Source organism: Manduca sexta, chromosome 8 (genome assembly GCF_014839805.1).
Source record: "Manduca sexta isolate Smith_Timp_Sample1 chromosome 8, JHU_Msex_v1.0, whole genome shotgun sequence".
In the NCBI taxonomy this organism is placed as follows: domain Eukaryota; kingdom Metazoa; phylum Arthropoda; class Insecta; order Lepidoptera; family Sphingidae; genus Manduca; species Manduca sexta.
Window position 1 is genome coordinate 671,780 of NC_051122.1, and position 21,840 is coordinate 693,619.

Sequence of the window (21,840 nt, forward strand, 5' to 3'; positions counted from 1 at the left end):
CTGTGGTCGCACTAACGGATCCAGAAGATATTTTCAAAACAGATTTCGATTGATATTGGATACCTTAACTTTTTTACATTTCAGTATTTAGTCTTTTTACATGGCCAATGCTCTGGAAAACTATTTAATACCAATCTAAACAAGTTTTTTAATTTTATTCCTCGAAGTTTTTTTGTAACCGTGGAATAATACCGGCAATTGTTTGAGGCACAGAACATTTACATCGGAATCCGATTCGTGGGATGCTGTTATATAATGTTTATACTGTTTATACACCAAACAACATTTAAACAAATGCAATTTTATTGCAATTTTTTTGCTATTCAAATGTATTGCAGATTTCGTGGCCTACATAACACCGGGTTTAATAAATTCGCGTGGCGGAAACCTAGCTAGCCACCATAACTGAATAATAATCCAGCATGCACGAGGCGTTGAATTAATTTAACTGCTAAAAATAGGTAAATTTACGTCTGAAAGATTGGTGTTTTCTAACATACATGGCAGACTAGTTACAAATTATCTATTAGCCATGACGTTAACTAGGTCTCACGCGTGTGTATAATACCAATATGTGAATTACAAGACGAGTTAATTGTACACGTGAGTCACACCTGCGTTGTGTTATTATCGATACGCTCCACCGCTCCTGTAAAAGGAGCTACACTTACTCAGACCACCAGTACAGGAATCCGTGTTGGTTTTGGAATGACCTCCATTTTTCTGTTACAACTTTATAAACGTACTTGTGAATTTAAAAGAACCACTAAGATGTGTTAGTTCTGCGCGGTAACCTCATTATGCAGTTAATTCTTATGTTCTATACAGTGTACCATGCTATAAAAAGTCGTAAATAGGTTTACAAGAACAAATGATGATTATACAGTGATACGTCAAATGTGACCATTAACTACGCAACAGCTAGTTCTTCGTCTTTTGCAATACTGTGTTTATAGTAATATTGTCTTATTTACGACATTATTTGCACACAAAGACGGATTGTCAAATATTACGAAAATTTGTATAGAATTACAAGTATGACAACAAATAAATAGCAAGCGATAAATCTATGTTCTGTATAGGAGATGTTTATGCACCTGGCAGTCGTGTTGGTCGTGGTAGGAGCTGACCAGCTGACTGACGTACTCCCAGACCTCGCCGGGCGCGGTCCACGCTGCTGCGTTGGCCGCGTGCCGCATCATGCCAGCATGCCCGGCGCTCGCGGAGACGCACCGAATCACTTCACAAGCGGGCCAGTTAAACTATTAGCGTGCCAGGTTTACACGCCCGTTGAGTTCTCGCCGGCCGCCGCTCACGTCCACTAACGTTGACGAGCTATTTATATTGTTTTATCCTCAATCACGCGCAACTAGGTCGCGATCTACATCACACACGCTCAAACAGATTTACGTTGGAGCGAATCTCGGCACACCTTATTGCAACTAATTCGCTACAATCGACACGTACGTTTTATTCTTGGGATTCAGACGTTACGTACAAACTGGTTTCCGTTTTATATTTTATTGTGTTTGAATTTAAAAAAAAAACGGGCCAAGTGCGAGTAGTTTCGCGCCCGGAGACGTTCCGCGCGTTATGTTTTGAACATTGTAAACAACTAAGTATATCTATTTTTATATCATGGATTTTAAGGTTGTTTAAAATAATTATTACAATTTATTCCTTAACCATAAATATGGATCTTTAACAAATTTAAGAACTATAGATGGCTAAGTAAACGATCAGTTAAAAAGCGACTTCAAAAGGACATATCTGCTGTCCGTATTATATTATAGTTTACAATATTCAGTTAGAACTCTAATTAATAGTAATTTAGACTAAGATACTCTAAACTGATTCAGTAAATTAAAGCTCTAAAAAGTAGACTAATCGTTAACTTTTTCCAATAACGTGATACGGAACCCCAAAAAGTAACGACTTCACCATATCTGATATGAATATTATGTTGATGAAATTTATTTGTTCCTTATCTATGACAAATCTTTAAAACAAGTACTTAAGATTCCATAAACGTGTACACTTCTAATCAAAATATAATTAAAATTTTATCAATTTTAGGCTTTTCGTTAAAACTCTATGTTTACACACACGAGGTAGGCATTTGATTAACTAAAGAATTGTTTGAAATAATAATAATTAGTTTATTAATTCCAGTTATCTATTTGTTATTATTTGATAATGCATACTAAAAATACCGTTCCCTTTTCACGATTATTGTAATACTAATAGACACATGAATCCGGAATATACGTGAAGATTGAAGACAGTATACAAAAAAAAAGTGCACGCTCTGAAGTGACTAAATGCAACGATGGCCGCAATCACAGAACGAATCCATCGGAGACGCGCGACCGCTAGTGATAACGCGCGGCCTTGAGCTCCGCTAAACTTTTGATAAGGGAAATTCGGCGACCGCTCCCCGCGCGCCCCGCCGACACCTCCCGCTGTCTCACGCCGACCGCTTATCGCGCGATGTGTTTGTTTTGCATGAAATTAGTGCCGCGGTCCATATTATAATGCGGTGACATGATCACGAATTAATGTACTGTTTCTATGTGATAAGAAAGTAAACGTCCGCGACGCGCACGATCATATTTTTATGATTTAAAAAATTAACGTATCAATTTGAATTAACTGATTTGTACAATCATAACGACGGAATCCCAAGTTAAACTCTTTACCGCATATTATGTTCTGATGCACAAATTATCACTGATGTTCTGAGTAAAAAGGGTCGAATTAAATTTGCACCGATTATAGTAATATTCACTGTTTCACACGAGAGCACATGATCACATCGGCCAATCAATCGTCAGCGACATCGTACATACACTGTACACCTGGAGATACACGAGGGATATGTGTGCGGTGCGTGTGCACTTGACGGGTTTAAGCGATGGCGAACGCGGCAGTCGGCACCGGCGCACCGCGCACGCAGAGTCGGGGACGCGCGCGCGTCTCGCCGCGAGCCAGCTAATGACCGGCGTGGCGCGTATTCGCGACCCCCACTCCACTACTGAGTACGCGCTATCAAACCAGTTTACGTGAAAAATTTAATTCCTCGGCGCGGGTGACGACCGCTCGCGCTTTCCTCGCACGGCGCCTCCCCCGGGCGCGAGGAAAAAGCGCAGCCCCCGGGGGCGGCCGGAAGTGCAGCGGCACCGCGGCCGCACGCGACCTCCGCGGCACCCGCCGGCCGCCAGCCGGCAGCGCACCCACCGCTTTAATTAAACGCTGCACGCTGCATAGTGCTCGCAGCACCGAACACGCTTCACGCCCGGTGCCTGCTGCACAGTGCCCCTCGACAACTCATTGTCACTAGTTACCAAAACGTAAACACCGACTAGTATTTATGCAAATTATTCAGCCTTAATTGATTAACAACAACACACGACACCGGTTCCAAGTCCAAGTTGATGATGCAGACTGAAAGCAGCGTGACTTCATCACCGGTAATGATTTGTTCGGTCACGAGTGAATGAACCCGCCGCACATGAACGATATACACTACGATGCTGCTGTTAGATTTAACTAGATACGTTCACGCGCGTTTATGATAAACATTTGATCACGATAAAAATGCTCTAATTTAAAACACTTTTACGTACCTACATTTCGCGTGTTATAAATCATTCAAGATTCATTGCGCGATTAGACTAAACTCAATACATAAAATAAAATAAATATTTTAAATATTCAATGTATGATCATTGTCAGTATTAGATGAAAATGCCGTCTAAATGAATCTTGTAAATGTAAGGAACAATATTCATACACAAGCACGAAACACCATCAAGATCATACAATACCACAATGCAAATACGAACTTAGCGGCAACTTTCGCCGTGACGCATAAATAACGCTCACGGAGAGCAAACGCGACGCAAGTAAAGAGATAATCAATCATTCTAAATGGCGAATAACAGTTTATAACGCCCACAAACAATATCGTACTATCTAAGTGCTTTCGAATCAGATCTTTCCCGTGCTATGACAATCGTTTCTAATAGATACACATCGCGTGAAATGCTTTCATGTTTACCTTTTATCGTTATGACAGAACATAAAGTTTACCGGATTTTTATAGCGTAATATACTCGTATAGATCTGTGCTCCAGTTAACTCTACCACCAAATAAGTTTAGCACCCGAACTATAACAATCAATAAGCAGTACAAACTAATATAGAAAAGCGCTTATTCTTCGAAATATTATCGTATTGAAGTACGGAATAAATATTTATAAAGCTTAATGTGACGTTAACATCCTAATTTACAACGGCGTCATGTTGTTAATTATGAAGCCTGTAAACACGGGCACAGTAACACTACTATCAAAATATGTATCGTGTCCACGCTACGTCGACAACCACCAATAATGGACCTGTTAAAAAACACATCCAAATAGCTAACTGTTCGGCTCTAATGATCGTATCCAAACACACAATGAATAACGTTGCAAATAGTGCCTAACATCCGTGATACGCGCGAGCAAAAATAATCACCGGCTTTTTAATGGCGAAGCCACGATGACAAAAGAATTCACTCGTTTTATATTATTCGTGGTAGAATAATAAATATGTACGTACGCGTCTCTGCGTTCATTCATTTATTTTCTGGAATTTATCGAGTGTACTTCTCAACGTGAAAATACGTCAAAACGATAGAATCAAAAGCCTTGTAACTGCACAAAGAAAGTAATCAACAGTCCACGTGGTACCGTGTCCAACCATGCGTAAATAATATTCACACAATTATTAACTCAATCAATTCAAATAAAAATTCATAAACGTATGTAACAAAGGTGTATGACCGATGATTTAAATATACTTTCCCATACATTGACAACCAAAAGCACAAGCCGCGTACAAGATACATCTGCGTCGTCACCGACACAATTAATAAATTATAGCGCGCTTGAATGGCAAAATTCTTTCACACTGAGGGGTGTGTGGTAAACACGAATAAAAGCACCATTGTGTTGTTAAAACTGGATCAGATTAAGATTTTAAATTGTAAGGGTATCTTTTAATATGAATAACATTGAAATGCGTATCCCCTAACAAGTTTGTGTTCCTGAGGGTCGAGCGACAATGACAATAAGTTGAGCAGTATAAAGCCAAACGATTCTAACAAGACTCACGCTTACTGCGTCATTCATTTTTTACTTATCAAATGTTTACTGTAATTACACTTTTTAGGTCACCCGTCAGGACTGAGATGGTGAGATTATGAGATCATATTAACAAGCGACTTTATGCGATCTGTATTTGTTTTCACGCGGAATTACTAAGATTGAGATGGAAGATATTATTATTATCCTTAACGACGATCGCCGACTTTTAATATGAAACGAAATACGATTTGTGATACCATAGTTTATTAGATTATACATTCGTTTTAAATACATCTATTGTTTTACTTATAAATAAAAATATACTATGTGCGTGTATTGACATAAAAAGAATCCAATAAAAGCTCGTACAAAATATATTTCATCGTACATTAGCATAAACAAGTCAAGATTATAAATATGTTTTTAGTTTCAGATAGCTTCTAAAACTTCAAAAGTGCTTCTACCTTTTGAGATAAATAATTTTAAACTTTTATATACCACTCTATTTTTGCGGTGAGTAACGCCATCTTTTACAGTTTAATCAAAACTTCGCCTGATATTTTCGTTGGCTTTTTAGACATTTCATGATCAGATGGGGAAGGGCTTTAAATATATGGAAATAGGGTATGTGTCTAAAGTTTTTGAGCCATGAAATATACATATATTTATACAACCTAAATAGGTCAGCTCGGGTGCAACGTGCAAGCCGCCATTTGAAGCGATATCTTGCTTTTGCGATTAGGTGAATAAAATATGCTAGTAGTAGGACATTTATATCCGCCCGAGTATCGACCGTACATAAGATGTAAACCCTGCTATAGTGTTCTGGTTTATACTATGTATATCCCGGGTACGAAGAAGCTGGGATTATAGACCGGCGAAGGGAAATCATGTCTAGTCAGTGGAAACACTTTCTGTACACTACTCCATACTAATCCACTCTAAATCATAGATAGAGCTAGTAAAATTAACGGAATGCATAATTAGACTTACATTTTGAGAAAGGGCCAGCCCCCGGATCTGTGCGCGAGTCACAGTTGGCATATAAAAGTAATTATGATTATCGTATAAGATCCGATATCTAACCGTGTGATACGGTGGTCGGCATATTCAATTAACTTCTAGCGACATATTAAGGTTATAGCTTAAGGTCCATTTTTCATACATTTTGTTTCACCTTTAATCTGGGTAACTAAACAATTATTGACAAGTAAAGAATTTAAATTCACGTCTAGTTAGTGATAGGCAGTAACGTAAAATAATTAATATGCATGGATATTTCGGCCTTTAAAATTTCATCGTATTAAATTTTAAAGGCCGAAATATCCATGCATATTAATTCTTGTTACGTTTTTCTTTCAACTGCGAGAACTAATCACTAACTAGACGTGAATTTAAATTCTTAACTTGTCAATACTTGTTTAGTTACCCAGATTAAAGGTGAAACAAAATGTATGAAAAATGGACCTTAAGCTATAACCTTAAGGAAATAAGAATACAATTGAAAAGGCAATTAAACCACTTTGTTTTTTTCAAAAAAATTAATTAGTGGCCAGTGCCACGTATCCTCATAGAACATACGAATTCACTTGGATGAAATTTAACAACCAACTTTCTATTACTAATAGAGTAATAGGAACAGGAAAAGCGAAGTGGAAAATTTGTGAAATGTAAAACTGATGATGTTTCGAATTTATGTAATGTATTTTTGTGTACATTTTCATAAGTCGTAATTCACATTCAAAAATCAAATTGTAAATATTAAGCTATTAGGTACGAGGCACAAGACACCTAACTGTTTTATTTCCTGGATTTTACTTAACACAATCTGTTGTGTCTGGAAAAAAATATCAATGGTAACCTGGATAAGTGTGGGATGTATTTTGGTTCCAAAATGAGCATGGAGTTTATCGACATCGGGTTCACTATTACTATTTAACAGATAGCGCGCTTTACATTTCTTTTAATTGTTCATCTACAAAGAATATTTTGTTTATATTTGGAACATTGCGAAAACTTACGTTTCACTGTTGTCGTGTACTAAAATAAATAATTATCACATATTTTATTTGAATTGCATTGTATCAGCCCACAATGTCCCAATGTTGGGCAAAGGTCTCCCCAAGATCCTTCCATGAATCTCAATCCTGCGTTATATTAGTAAAATTATAAGCGAACAAACATCAATATGCTTCAACAATTCAGCGACATCTAGCAGGGAACTTCACAATGAAGAACTTATCGAACACCGACATCTATCTACATTTCAATTTATGAAAATCTGATAATGATGTAATAACTGATGACTAATACTTTTTAGCTTCTCAAATGTAAAATTTGCTACCTGTATTAATTTACACACCGGAGTGCACGCAACTACGCAAAACCAAAATATGCAGGTCTATCGTATCACTTTGTAACAGGTAAATATAACAATTTTAAATAAAAAGAAATATAAAAATTATAATATCAATTAGATATGATTTCCAATTTATTTTGAATTACCTTTATAGATGACCTGAGTTGGATTTGTTAATAGGCCATATAGTGCGCGGCTTAAGGGGCGGCGTATTTTTAAATAGGAGCCGGACAAATTATTACATCTGCCGCTTATGTAATACCAAGTAATAATAAACTATTGTACTACACTATTGTATTGGGTAATACCAGTAAAATAGTTGTATGTGGGAATAAATAAATAAAAAAAATAATAAAAAAAAATTAAAGGCGTACTGAAGACTTACTTCCTTACCTGAGAACATTTGTTTTAGGTCACCACACTATTAAACAAAATAGTATATGACTTGCGAATTAAATGGCATATACTTAAGGAAAGTGTAAATCCAGTACAGTCGAGGACTAATGATGTCTATGACAAATATTAAAACGTAGACCATATCCTTACTTACTCCATACTAAATTTCATCAAAAATCGATTCAATAGTTTATCTGTGAAAGCGTAACAGGAAGGTAACTTTCGCATTTATAATCGTTAGTATTAGATAGCACTCAATCGTAATGTTATGAGGAATTTGACTGCCCACAAAGTCCGCGCTCAAGGTTTTCAACAGGAAAATTCTTGAACAATTGGTCAAAAAAAATGCCAATAATAACAATTTCTACGAATCGATCTACTTAGGTTCGAAATATTATTAACTACAAAGCTAAAAAAAATAGCGTATACATCCATGACTAAGGCTTGCAATACCGCAATACCGAATTCTCGGTACCCCGGGATCCCGCGTGTTGCGGGATTATTACCAGTGAATCCCCTCGGGATTTGTGGATCTGATTTGGCATATGGCAGCATTTTCAACTGACTGCTGAACATGGTAATTAAAGTCTGAGTTAGTTTTGTAAACCTTCAGTTGAAAATGTTCTTAGTTTTTATGTCTATTGTATCATATATTACAATTGTTAATATTGTTTGTTTTTATAACCTATATAATTTTTGACTCCGCTGCACCTCGTGGTTAGTGGTGTGGCGTCTAGATAGAGTATCGACGGATGACAGATGAGTATCCCTCGTCAATCGATACAATTAAGCTCGTATACGGAACAGGATATAAATAGGCTGGGAAAAATTTATTATTTCTTTGTTTTACTTCTTATATAAATATTATCAATCCGGCAAATACAGAGATCCTCCAGGATTAAGAATTTTCATCCCGTAACTACCGAAATTGAAGACAGGCTTAATCTATCTGCACAACTTTAAACGATTAGTGGCGATATTTTGTTTTAATTCTATTAAATCTAAGATAAAACACAGGGTCTCAAAAGATATCTATTACAAAGAGTTTTTTTTTTCTCATAATCATGTTCGGAGGTAATAAGGATATCAAATATTAAAGGGATTTTTAGCACATGTTGCTTGTATGATTGTATGACATCAATCCTTTATATGTATGTCTGCGTAGAGCAGTTTCCATCCCTCAATTCTCGTGGCTTGTAATTTTTCTTTCTGGGCTCACAATGTAATATTATGTCCACTGGGCGTTTGTTGAAAATTTCTAAACGGAGTAAACTGTCTCTTAGTTTCATAAATTAATATATTATACAGGATTTCTGATGTATCTCAAATCATTAGCCATTTCTAAATTTCATTTACTATTTCGATAAGAAGTAATATTTTCAGCATAAAAAAAAACTTAGTCAATTGCTAAATTAAATATTGACTTATGTCTGGTATCTTTTTTATAAAATTAAACGGGGATATGACAAAGCAAGTTAGCTTGGTCCAAAATTAATTTCAACGAAATTATAGCCGAAACGAAACAGCAATTTTTAAGATATATCTAGAAGGTTCACGTAAAAGTAGTTGCATCAACCCACTTCGCACTGTGAGTCACTTGACACACATATTGTAGCCGCATTTAAACGATCTTTGATACAACTTAACAATCGCCTCCATCTTTGTAACAAATCAATCGATAGATATACAAATGTAACTGAATGTAGTTAACTGAAAAACTCGCAAACAAATTTTGAGTGAATAAATGATTCCTTATTTAGTAACATACAGTACAACAGTGTAGTTAAAAGGCCTAAAGTATTTTAATTTATTTAAAAGATTGTACGATAATTACTGTATTACTGCATACAATTAATAAAAAAAAAACTAATAAAATCTTGCAATGACGAAACGAGCTTGCCTTTCACCTGATGGTAATCGATACAACCGCCCATAAACAGTAGAAACACCATTGCATGGTTGCAATGTTTTTTAAACCGGAACACAACAGCGACTACACACTGCCGCTTAACGGCAGAAATAGACATTGCGGTGTTATCTACTCAGGAGGACCCTCACATATGAGAGACCTACCACCAGTTTATTAGTAAAAAAAATATGTCTGTATGTGTAATGTATACAGATCTACAATCAAAACATTGTCCATCATACAAATATCCTTAAATGAAGCACTTACCTTAGATCGAGGCCGACCTCGTCCCCGCTTCACGGCTTCATTGGAATCGTCACTTTTAGTCTTTTTCACAATATTATTGTTCTTAGACACACTCTTGTCTTTTTTCAAATTGTCTTTGTTGTCCCCACTAACTTTCTTCTCGTCTTCACTTTCATTCTTGCTTGTTGAACTCCTTGGTTTAGTTTGGCCTTTCTGTGGCGAACATTTAGATGTAAGGTTCTTGGAAACCGCCTTTAGTGGTAAGTCATCATCACTTGAAGAGTCTGATGAACATTTACTACAGGAGTCAGAGCTGGAACTTGTTTCGGATAGTTGAGATTTTCCCTTTTTTATTGGCAGTTCCTTTGCTGATTTTAATGGTTTCAAGTCTGATTTTTTCTTGACAGCTGGTTTAACCGTTTTCTTGGCAGATGCTTTGCGGGGCGGTATGGCTGCGATTTTGAGTTTCAGTCCAGTGTCACATGAAGTGACCGAGAAGTGCGGTTTCCGTGCCGAGCTCTGTTTGGCACTGGAGCACTCCCAGTCACTGCCTGATGAATCACTGGAGCTACTGTTCTGTAATAGTAATGAATGGACATTAATATTTACTAAACGACAATATTTAACTGCACAATGGACAAATGTGAAATAGTTTTTCCGAGATATAACTACAGATATAGATTTTCCTCAAGTTAAGTAGCCTATCTTTTTCCGAAGGACTAAAATTATCTCCATGCCAAATTTTATCAATATCCGTTCAGTAGTTTTTAAGTTTATTTTGTTCAGACAGACAGACATGGTAGGTACTTTGTTTATAAGTTCTATGTGTATAGAAATACAAATTAACTTTAGCATAAGTAGTTCCCAATCTATTGTAACAAAGTACTACATTAATTACAAATACAGTTGAGCCTCAATTATCCAGACCTCAGTTATACGGATTCGCATTTATCCAGATTGAAAATCATAAGCTGTGGCAGGATGAATTTGTATGAACTAAAAAACTTCCTAACCAATTTTGAAGACTTTCGCTAATGAAACAAAATAATTCACTTGCTTCTATAAAATGTTTAACAATATTTATATTCAAACAAATTTTTGCACTATCACGAGTTTGGAAATCAGTTTCCATCAGAGAATAGGAAATTGAACCATGCCTGGGTGTAATAAGCTATGTTTCACCCAGGGCACTGAATATGGACATAAATATAAATGATGAATGGAGCCACAAACACAACTAATTAGTAATAAATCTGTTTTCTTTTTCATGTGTTTAATTATCTAAACGCTTTACACCGCATACACTGTAATTAAATGATACTATTAAAATAAATAATAATTTAAAAATTGGCATTGTTATAATGATAATAGCTATTTATTGTATATTAACCTACTTTCAATTTCCATAAACAACACAAAATTGTTTCAATTTTATTGTAGTCATTCAATGGGGTTCACATTATTAATTTTTGTTCATAACTTATAAATTTTTGAGTACATCACCATCAGATCACTTTTTACTTTATGTTACATTATACAAGCCCTCATATCTAGTAAGTATTTGTAATATGGCCATTCTATCTGGTATTTCCTTAGGCTAACAGCATTTCTATACTTTAAAATAAGCAGGAATGAGTGTTTGATGTAATCAAATTAATCCAAAAAATGTGTATCTAGGTATTTAATATCTAATCAGGAAATCCAGTATGTGGTAATAATCAACTTACTCAAATGAGTAATTAGTTATTTTTAGTAGATTTTATGGTCATACAATAATGTAAAACAGATACACTTCATTACCATTATGGAATGTTATACAAACATTTACAAAAATATTGGTTTCTATTTTGGCTATATTACAATAAATAATTCTACTACACAAATAAGATTTCAGAAAGCTGTTTTAAATCTTGAAGCTTATATTAAAAAAGTCTACAAGCCGAGTTAACTTCACAATTATTAAACAAACTGCAGTTTGAAGAATAAATTTTAATGAAATCTCTACATATTTACATGCATTCTCCTGAACTGTTCTTTATGTATCAAATTAAAATTATAATAAACTGTAATTGATATAAACATAACTTACCTCTGAATTGCTGTTTGAGTCTGTCTGTCCACTTGAGTCGTGGGCTTTTGGCAAATCAGTGCTCATCTCTGAAACATAGTGACATGTTATAGGCTTTGGGCAACTTAAAGTGTGTAGCTAAAATCTAATCTTAGTTATGCAATGTCCCAATAATGTTGATCTTGATATTGCCTTGAACTTGGCTGAACCCAGTGAAATATTATGCAAAACACTGCCATAGTATTCTAATTTATTGAACAATACTCACCATATTATATACATACTTGTTAATATAATTTCATATGACAGTATTATAATTACATTACTGGATATTTCACACATATTTTAGACAATTCACGCGATATAGTTCTAATAACGGAGTAATAGCGGTCTAAATGCGTATAGTACTTACTTACTTCAAGGTTGGTCAAGATGTTTCCAAATACAAAAGCATGAACGCCGTCATTTCAACCACCAGATTCATCAAAACATGGTAATGATCTGAAATATAATCGTGAAACACCCCGCGTTAATGCCGTAAATGAGTTATTTATGCGTTATTTTTGGATAAATTCTATTTCTATTAAACATAATTTGTTGGAATGACAGATCTGACGACACTTGCAAGACCAGTTTATTGGCGATGAAACTCGCCCATGTCGAGACATCACGCGTTCGATAACTTCGATACACTGTTAGAAAATCACTTCAGCATTACAAAAAACTAGCTCCTTTCACGATACACATCTCATAATAAACATTCATAACGGTCTTTTAGGACATTGGCGCCAAATAAGTGCATACGTTTACATAGTTGTGAAGAAATTCGAACAGTGCTATGAGGTTACAATACACAATTAAATGTTTACGACTACATAGAATAAATATGCCACTAACCACACCATAAAATTGGATTAATATAGTGAGGCGCAGCCAAAACACAAAATATACTTCACAGTCCAACATAACACTTGGCCTCCATGTTTACAAATCATTCGTATAAAAATTGTACATACAAACTCGCCTACCTATGTTATTCAAGCGAGAGAAAGTCAGTGAATTTTGCAGCTTATTCTTTTACTCATACGATAATTTGGAACGATAGAGTGAGACTTATTACTATTATATCTTTACGAATAGCGGCGCAAAATGGCGTCTCGCACTACCTATATTTACCAGTTGTATTCGAAATTTAGTGTCTAAATAGGAAATATCATTTACGAATTAGGAAGCCACGGCAGTAGTTCATTATTATTGCATCTAAAACCCTTAGTTTATGATATTTTTTAAAAAAATAGTACATCAATCTGAAATTTTATTCATGTTAACGTCAAAACACTATTGCTTAGTGATGGGCGACTAAGAAAATTACTAACCAAAGCGAGTCGATTATGACAAGATTTTGAATTTGCACTTATTTTTTATAAACTGTTAAATAATATTTGCAATCGCGCCATGTTTCACTCAGGTAACTTAACTAATTTATAAAAAAATAGTGGAACACACGTTAGTTATTGTCTATAGAAATCATGTTGAAATTCCCTAAAAATAACAAGAAACAAGTTTATAGTGTTGACATGTGTAGGGATGTAGGTATAATAAACCGAATCAATAAGTTATTTAATTCGGTTGAATATTCCATAACATAATCTATATACAGGAAAAAGTATACGAGTTTTTTTTTAATGAAGATAGAGACAAAAGTTAATATTATGGATTTTTTAAATATTTGAAGCAACTGTATTTTTAATCATTACATTGACCTCAAAGCGGTATATCGTTCGCTTTGTATGCTCAGTGTTGGGGATATAGTAATTGGACTAAAAATAAGCAATGACAATTACAAAATCTAATTATTATGATTATTATTACAAACTATTGGTATAAAATATATCGCAATTGTTTTAATTAATTAGTTACATTATGTAATAAGCACTTAATCTAATTGCAAGTAATTGGATTATATGTAATTCCAATTATACTGACAAAGTAATAAATTACGGCTTACACTATTTATGTTCATTTAGTCTCCGTCAATAGATACTCGCTATCACAGCAGCTGATACTATATTTAGCCTAATCAAAAAGAATTTTACAGTATCTAATTTAGTGATTGGATTATTATTATAAAGAATACTCAAATGTATTTAATTCTTCGTCGTCTTTACTTTTACCCATAAACTTTCTATATAGTCTAAAGATATTCACGGCAAACTATAAATAAAAAATAATTTCTATTAGAAGATTGAATTATGGTTTGATTCGATGTTTATGATTATCACTTTGACATCGAATTATAATTCCTGCCGAGTAATCGCTAAGCGATAAAGGTCATCACTGTTCACTATAAATAAAAAAAAATAGGAATTGTTTCATAGTTAGTGATAGTATTACAATTTATATTTATTTTTATTGTTATAAAATATCACTGAGGAAAACCTTATAACCTAAGAAATGTTTACAAGTTCCTAATTATAGCTATATGAATGTGTCCAAGAGGTATAAAATACTTTCTATGTTGTATTTAACTGAATTATGTTAAGTAACTTAAAAAAAAAATTGATAAATCTGCAAAAATATTCTTGAAATAAATACTATAGGCTGGTGGTCAAATAATACATTTTAATAATTATTCTAATGCTTGCCATACTATATAAGTAAATAATACCCTAAAATAACCAATTTAAAATGATGAGTTCCTTGAGAAGCAATTCTATAAATAATTTGTTCAATGATGAAATACTATGTTGTGCAACTATTTAAAAAGTATGTTAATAATACCTGCTGACCAGCCATATCTTGCTTTTTAGATAAGCGATATGAATGAAACAGAAGTATGGGAGGATCTTTCCAACATTCCTGCAGACCCTCCAATAATGCGGGACTTGTGTGAAAATTGCAAGTAAATATTGTTTTGTTTATTACTAACTTTGCACATGAATCATCCATGTAAACATTTTAAATATAAAACCATGCTTTTTCCTAAATAAAATTGTGGTGGTCCCTTTTTTCTGTCTAATTTTTATTCTTAATTTTAAGATTGTTTATTTTATAAAACCATCAATTATATTCTTTAATTATTGTGTTGTAGAAAAGAAGGAGAAACAAAGAAAAATTGTATCATTATAATATAAATTTATTCTGTACTCTATATTTGCTTTCAGGAGACCATCAGTTGTATGTTGGTGTTCAGCCTTACCCTCCAATAGACTAACGCCAAGAAGTACAATAATACTTCTGCAGCACCCAGCTGAAGAGAAGAGATGCCTACGCACTGCACCTATGCTGCAACTAGGCCTAGCTCAAAACAAATGCCTTATTTACAAAGGGAAAAAATTCCCACAACCAAAACACGAAAATCTGGAAGATATTCTAACACAACCAAACACTGTATTGCTGTACCCAAGCAAAGCAGCAGTTGATATAACACAATTAGGAGATGATTCTGATAGTTATAATATAGTTTTAATTGATGGCACATGGCCGCAAGCGAAAGCAATATATGCATCCAGTCCAATACTTCATAAGATTAAACAAGTCAAATTACTGACTAATAGTACAAGTAGTTATCTTATAAGGACCCAGCCTACAGAAGGATGTCTAAGCACCCTCGAAACAGCTGCGGAAGCTTTATCTCAACTTGAAAAAGACTCGAAATATTACGACCTCATAAACCCTTTGCACATGCTCTGCAAATATCAGTTGGACAATGGTGCTGTTACACACCAATCAAAGGAATTTTTAATTAAAACAAAGACATATCCAAAACTGATTGGAAAAAGACTATCAAAATTATTGAAGTCAACAAACGAGTGTACTCTTGAGTGATCATAATTTTATATAACTGTTGGTAAAATAAAATTGTTATAAACAACATTAATACAGTTATTATTAAAACTGGATATTTTAACAACTACTTTTTTTTTGTTGTATCAAGACACCAACTAGTATAAAATTTATGATTTAGTTCCTGTATCTATACTGTATGTGTATAAATTATACTGATATTGTGTAAAAATTAGGTTTTGCGGGTATAATAAGCCCGAATCAGGCTGACTCATAATTCAGGTGACCTGAATCAGGACCCCTTGAACATAATAAAATAATAAACTATTCATATTTTTTGAATAAATCTAAGAACTCTGATCTAAAATAATATTTCAGACAATTCCAGGTAACTATCTCCATGGAATATTTCAAACGCTAATGACGCGTTAACGGGAAGAATAAACCAATCAAAATTACTCATTTGTAAGCATGTCAAATATATTCCATTCTGTTGGATCTATTTTCGTTAGGGAGCCAATGATATGCCGCCTGTAGCTTTTAAGATCGTAGTAGTTATACCCAAACTACGCCCTGACAGTCTAAATTTAGAAACTGAATATTTAATTCAGATTTTGTAGAACGGATGCTAGCTTCAGAGGTCTATCTCAGAAATTCAGTTAATGTAGCAACTTGCTATACTCGACGAATTAAATTCAGCTGCACGAACAAATTCATACTTAGAAAGGAATTCTGTCCGTTTATTATGCTTTCACGGCTGAACCACTATACAGGTTTCGAAGGTTTAAGTACATCTTTAAAATATATTCATAATTATTCTTAATCAAGATAATATATACTTAGATTGTTTACATACATACATGTTTGACATAGCCTACTTTTTATTCATTCCATTAAAATTGTTTTATCCAGGCGGACCCGGAGCTGCGAGCCAAAGATATTATTTTATATATTGTCTAACAGCCGTTTAAACAATCCCAATCTCAATCTTCAATCCGATTCCGAGAATAAACCTCAAAGTGTTATGTATAATAACATGTCAAAAAAACTTTGTTCTGATTGGTCCATTGTGTAATAGATCGAAAAAAGTAAGTCACTGGATCTACCTTCACGGAGAAAGTTTTTATAGGGAGTGAACTATATTACTATTAGAAGTTTATATAATAAAGTAATTATAATACCTACTAGAATAGTTTCTTACACATGTCCATCCATTTGAAAAATAAAGTATGGAACCTCAAAGTGTTATGTTAATAACATGTCACAAAAACTTTGTTCTAAATGATTGTGTAAAGATTAAAATATAATCAGATGGTGGGGTTTGCTGTTATATAAAAAATACATATATAAAGCATATATTTATATATATATATATATATATATATATATATATATATATATATATATATATATATATATATATATATATATATATATATATATATATATATATATATATTTTGTACCGATATATTTTATTTACTCACGTATTTCTAATCTTTGTAACAGATAACAGATGGCGCTGCTGTTCACGACTGCTGTTGTATATCACATAGGTCGCTCAATACATCCGTTTCTTTCTTTCTGACGTCTGTCAAAAACTAGAAACATGGCTGAGGTTTGTAAATTATTTTAAAATATTTTATCTAAGTTTATTGCAGTGATCATGGTTAAAACGACGATGAACTATTGTGTACAGTGTTAGTGGTATCAATAATTTCAAGTGGAAACCGTATTTTCAAAAAGTGACCGACAATGTTTACGTTTTGCAGGTCGAGGAAACTCTCAAGAAGAAACGTACCTTCAGGAAGTTTACCTTCCGTGGAGTTGATCTTGATCAGCTCCTTGATATGCCAAAGTAAGTTCTATTGAATTGCAGCTTCAAAAACTACTAATTTGATACTTGACACAAATCGGTTTATATCTCTATTTAACACAATTTGGTCGTTTTAAAGTATTTATTTGCACCCTAGCGTCTTCTCACACTTTAGTATTCGTTAAAATGCTATTGTTTTATCACAATTTATAACTGTTAGAATGACGTTATATTATAACCTATAAATTTACAGTGAGCAACTCATGGAGTTGATGCACGCTCGTGCCCGCCGGCGATTCGCCAGAGGGCTCAAGCGCAAGCCGATGGCGTTAGTCAAGAAGCTGCGCCGCGCCAAGAAGGAAGCGCCTCCGAATGAGAAGCCAGAAATCGTCAAAACTCACTTGAGGAACATGATCATCGTCCCTGAGATGGTCGGCTCTATTGTTGGCATCTACAACGGAAAGACATTCAACCAGGTAAGGTTTATTTTTCGAAAACTAAGTACAATTATTTATTTAACTTTCCAAAATGATGGGATGATCAAAAGTTATTACTATGTATAATAAATAATCTTTGTTCAAAATCTCACTGATCTATGGCTATTTAGTACAATATAGGCCTGATAAATCTAAAATTCTAGGCATAATATGTTTCTTTGCTTGTTGTCTTACCAAAAATAAATATTGTCAGTTTACTGAAGGAACACACTAATGGCAATAAATCATCAAGTACAGTTTATAACACCCTGAATTTAAGTATAAAAATATTCCAGAATATAATTGTGTTTTCCTTGTTCTTGACATAATTATATCTAAGATGGTGAAGAACTAAAACTAAAAGTGGCTTAATTCATACTTTTGTATTTGTCAATTAATGAGTCCTTGCAGTAAATCAATGATTTAATTTATATGGTTTGTTAGATTACATGGCATAACGATGTTTAGTTTAGTAAATAAAAGTGACAAAAAATATGTACTTGTGTGTATCTGTGGTTAGTCTGTATTTAAAGGGTTATTGTAACCATAAAAATATTAAATAGTCTTTTGCAGTCAGGACTTGGGATAAGTTTTTCTCTTGGATTTATTGTAAATTTATTATAATTCTTAATATCTAATTTACCTAATTTTACTATACACTAGCTTTTGCTCGGAACTCTATGCTGAAAAATCCTGTCATATTTTCGTGGGTTAAAAAGTAAATAGCACTCAGGAGTAATATAGCTAGCTATTAGAGTACACATTTCATAATTGGTATAGTAGTTCTTGCGATTAGTATAAAAAACAAATTACCTCTTCTGCTTTTCATGATAGTATCGATTACTTCAATTGTTTCCAATTACTCTTGAGAATATTATATACTTACTGGTTTAGAAAATAAAAAATTACATAGTAGACTTATTGGATAGAAATTATTTTGTTAGTAAAATGATTATTTATTTATTTACCTGCATTTACAAAATGTGTTATTTGTTTTATTTTACTATATTACTTTTGGAAGACAAATGGTGTTAAGGGATATTTTCAACAGTTATCAAAAATTGAAGACACAAATTGATGAAAAAAAAAACTGGTTTTCAGATCTTATCTCAGTTTTCTTATATATTTTTGGATGACCAGCACCTCAGTTGGCCTTGTAACCATAAAGGATGCAAGTCTTCGAAATTTTGGGAAAAAATAAATAACCCAATGAAATCTGAATACTAATTTATTTCTGTGTCTAACATTCACATAAATATTGATATAATAATTACAGAAAACCATAGCTATTTGCCATTCAAAATTCTTCAGATTTTACAAAAAGTAGCACATTTATAATTGCCTTAATACACAAACAGTATTAACTAGAACTTTACACTTATAGGGTGAGAATGTGAACTTGTATCAAATTTGCAGCAATTTGTTATCATTTAAATGAAAATCCAGTATTTTTTTGAATATTTCAATTTTGTAAGTTTTAAAGAAGAATTAATATTTCTTCCTCATTGTTTGAACACTTTTTCTACTTCATAAATATTGTTAAAAATGTAGATTTAGTATATACTAAATCTACATTTGCCTAACAAGGTGTATGCCTGTTGGGATACAATTCCTTATTCAAATAGTGTGCAAGGTATTTTGATCAGAATAATACAAGATGGCCTATTTTGTTTCAGGTTGAAATCAAGCCTGAGATGATTGGCCACTACCTCGGCGAGTTCTCAGTCACATACAAGCCTGTCAAGCACGGTAGGCCCGGTATTGGTGCCACGCACAGCTCTAGGTTCATTCCTCTCAAGTAGACGGGAACAACTTCTTAGGCTAAGCTTAAAAATGTGCACAGCGGTACAATAAAGTATCATGGGCAATATAAATATATTCTTTTATTTATTTCTTTAAAATGGACTTGTCCCAATTTCTTTTTATCTGCAGGATAACAATTTTGAGATTGAAGTTTTGTTAAGCAAGTGCAGTTCAGGGAAACAATATCAAAATCATTTAGCAATTTGTGTCACATAGAATATGCAATTCGAAGTGTTTTTTTATGTATATGAAAAATGTCGATATGCCCCTTTTAGCATAAAAAAAATTTCAGTTTGCTCTTTGAGTTAATTATGAGATTAAAATTGCAATGATGCAAATGGTACAAAAAATGCAAGCTGCGAGCAAAAACGTAGTTCGTAACAAAAAGTTTTCTTTGAAATAAAATTATTTGACTGTGTCGATATAATTTATGTTGCGCTCAGTTACACCTGGGGAATAACCATTGCCGATATAAAAGTTCCACTGCGTGATGTAATGAAAAAGTAACTTATGTTTTTGCTAATGATTCAAAGTTACTCCATACCAAATTTTATCAAAATTATTTCAGTGCTTTTGCCATTAAAACATAATTAAGACAGTTACTTTGGCATTTATAAGTATGTGTGAATCTAAAGTAAACAATGCAAGCACTCACGGCTTTTATCCCGGAAACAGTAGGCAGAGGCACAACTTGTGCACCCGCTTAGGGTCGTGTATATTCCGTCCTTTAATGTCATAGGGGGCAAGCCTATAGCCATTTTAGATACAAATCCCATACTCCGTGCTGATACAAAGCAGATAAACCCAAATTACCGACCCGAGCGCAAATTGACTTTTATGTATCTATGACTGGTGAAGGAGTCATGTCCATAAGTAGTATTCTATTTTGTCTGCGATTATCGTAGGTACTTTAAAGTGATCGCGGCGCACTATACCTACATAATTAGATTGCAAATTATTTGGCTTATTTGTTAGTTTTGGTATTGAAAAAAATCCTGGCTATTCAAGTTTATGAAATACAGTAACTACCTACACAAAAATGTTGTGTATCAGTGACAAATCACCTTCTAAAGTTTAATACATAGTTTTGCCTAAGAATTTTATCTAGAACCTCTTCACAACTCATACATAATATGCACTCGAACTAAACCGAGGGGAGGATATATAGAAAAGTGGCTACTTCGTTATAATACCCTGTCCCTAATTTATTCTAAGGTCCGTGGAGACAATCCCAAGGCATTTAACTTGAGGGATGTCCTGAAATACAGAAATTGATAATCAATTGATTCGAATATTGCATAGCGTTTCATTGCGTACGCAGTACGAATACTGCGCTAAAAATCGGTTTGATCACCGGTTGGAGCAAATTGGTATTGGGTTTTTGCTCAATATCTACTCGTGAGGATCGAAAAATTAAGTATATTTAGTAAATGGCAATAGGTTTGCCCTCGCTCCTTGCTCCTTGCTCCCTATTACAAGATCTTTAACATAGTTGGAGAAGTGAAGTGAAATAGAAGTGTTACGCCTCTGGTAGGTACTAGGTATTGCAGCCAACGCTTTAGGGTCTCTCATGGCGATAGGTTGCCCTGGACTTTAGAATGGCTTAAGCTTGATGCATTAACTTAAACTCAATCGCCAGTTAGCCATAATCGACATACGATAGCTTTTCTAAAAAAAAATGTAAACTAAATATAAAGGTGGCCACCATAAGGGACGGAGCGTCTGGATAGCTGTCAGGCTTGCACCTCTGCCTACCCTCGAAGACGTAAAGAGGTCTCATGCTAGGAGTGTGGAAAGTGGACATAGCATTATAATTTATGCTCCCGAAAGTGCAACTGGAGCTGCACCT

At 34.0% G+C, this 21,840-nt stretch overlaps 3 protein-coding genes across 3 annotated transcripts in view; 2 read left to right on the forward strand and 1 right to left on the reverse strand.

The window, feature by feature from the left end:
* LOC115450889 (histone-lysine N-methyltransferase ash1) overlaps nucleotides 1–13,256 on the reverse strand; it is a 45,951-nt gene extending 32,695 nt beyond the window's left edge. Inside the window, 4 exon segments of the mRNA XM_037436513.1 lie at nucleotides 10,064–10,618; nucleotides 12,132–12,199; nucleotides 12,523–12,611; nucleotides 13,008–13,256. Of these exon segments, the coding sequence (XP_037292410.1) occupies nucleotides 10,064–10,618; nucleotides 12,132–12,197 (621 nt within the window). The 5' untranslated portion in view covers nucleotides 12,198–12,199; nucleotides 12,523–12,611; nucleotides 13,008–13,256.
* Nucleotides 13,257–14,407: 1,151 nt separating this feature from the next.
* LOC115450886 (tRNA-uridine aminocarboxypropyltransferase 2) lies at nucleotides 14,408–16,023 on the forward strand. Its single transcript, XM_030179035.2, has 3 exons — nucleotides 14,408–14,609; nucleotides 14,921–15,012; nucleotides 15,275–16,023. Exons 2-3 carry the CDS (start codon nucleotides 14,930–14,932, stop codon nucleotides 15,936–15,938), a joined length of 747 nt encoding a protein of 248 aa, XP_030034895.2. The 5' UTR covers nucleotides 14,408–14,609; nucleotides 14,921–14,929; the 3' UTR covers nucleotides 15,939–16,023.
* Nucleotides 16,024–17,386: 1,363 nt separating this feature from the next.
* Nucleotides 17,387–20,062, forward strand: LOC115450894 (40S ribosomal protein S15). The gene is made up of 4 exons (XM_030179046.2): nucleotides 17,387–17,514; nucleotides 17,669–17,754; nucleotides 17,966–18,188; nucleotides 19,865–20,062. The coding sequence occupies exons 1-4, from the start codon at nucleotides 17,506–17,508 to the stop codon at nucleotides 19,988–19,990; spliced, it is 444 nt and encodes a 147-aa protein (XP_030034906.1). The 5' UTR covers nucleotides 17,387–17,505; the 3' UTR covers nucleotides 19,991–20,062.
* The last annotated feature ends 1,778 nt before the right edge of the window (nucleotides 20,063–21,840 follow it).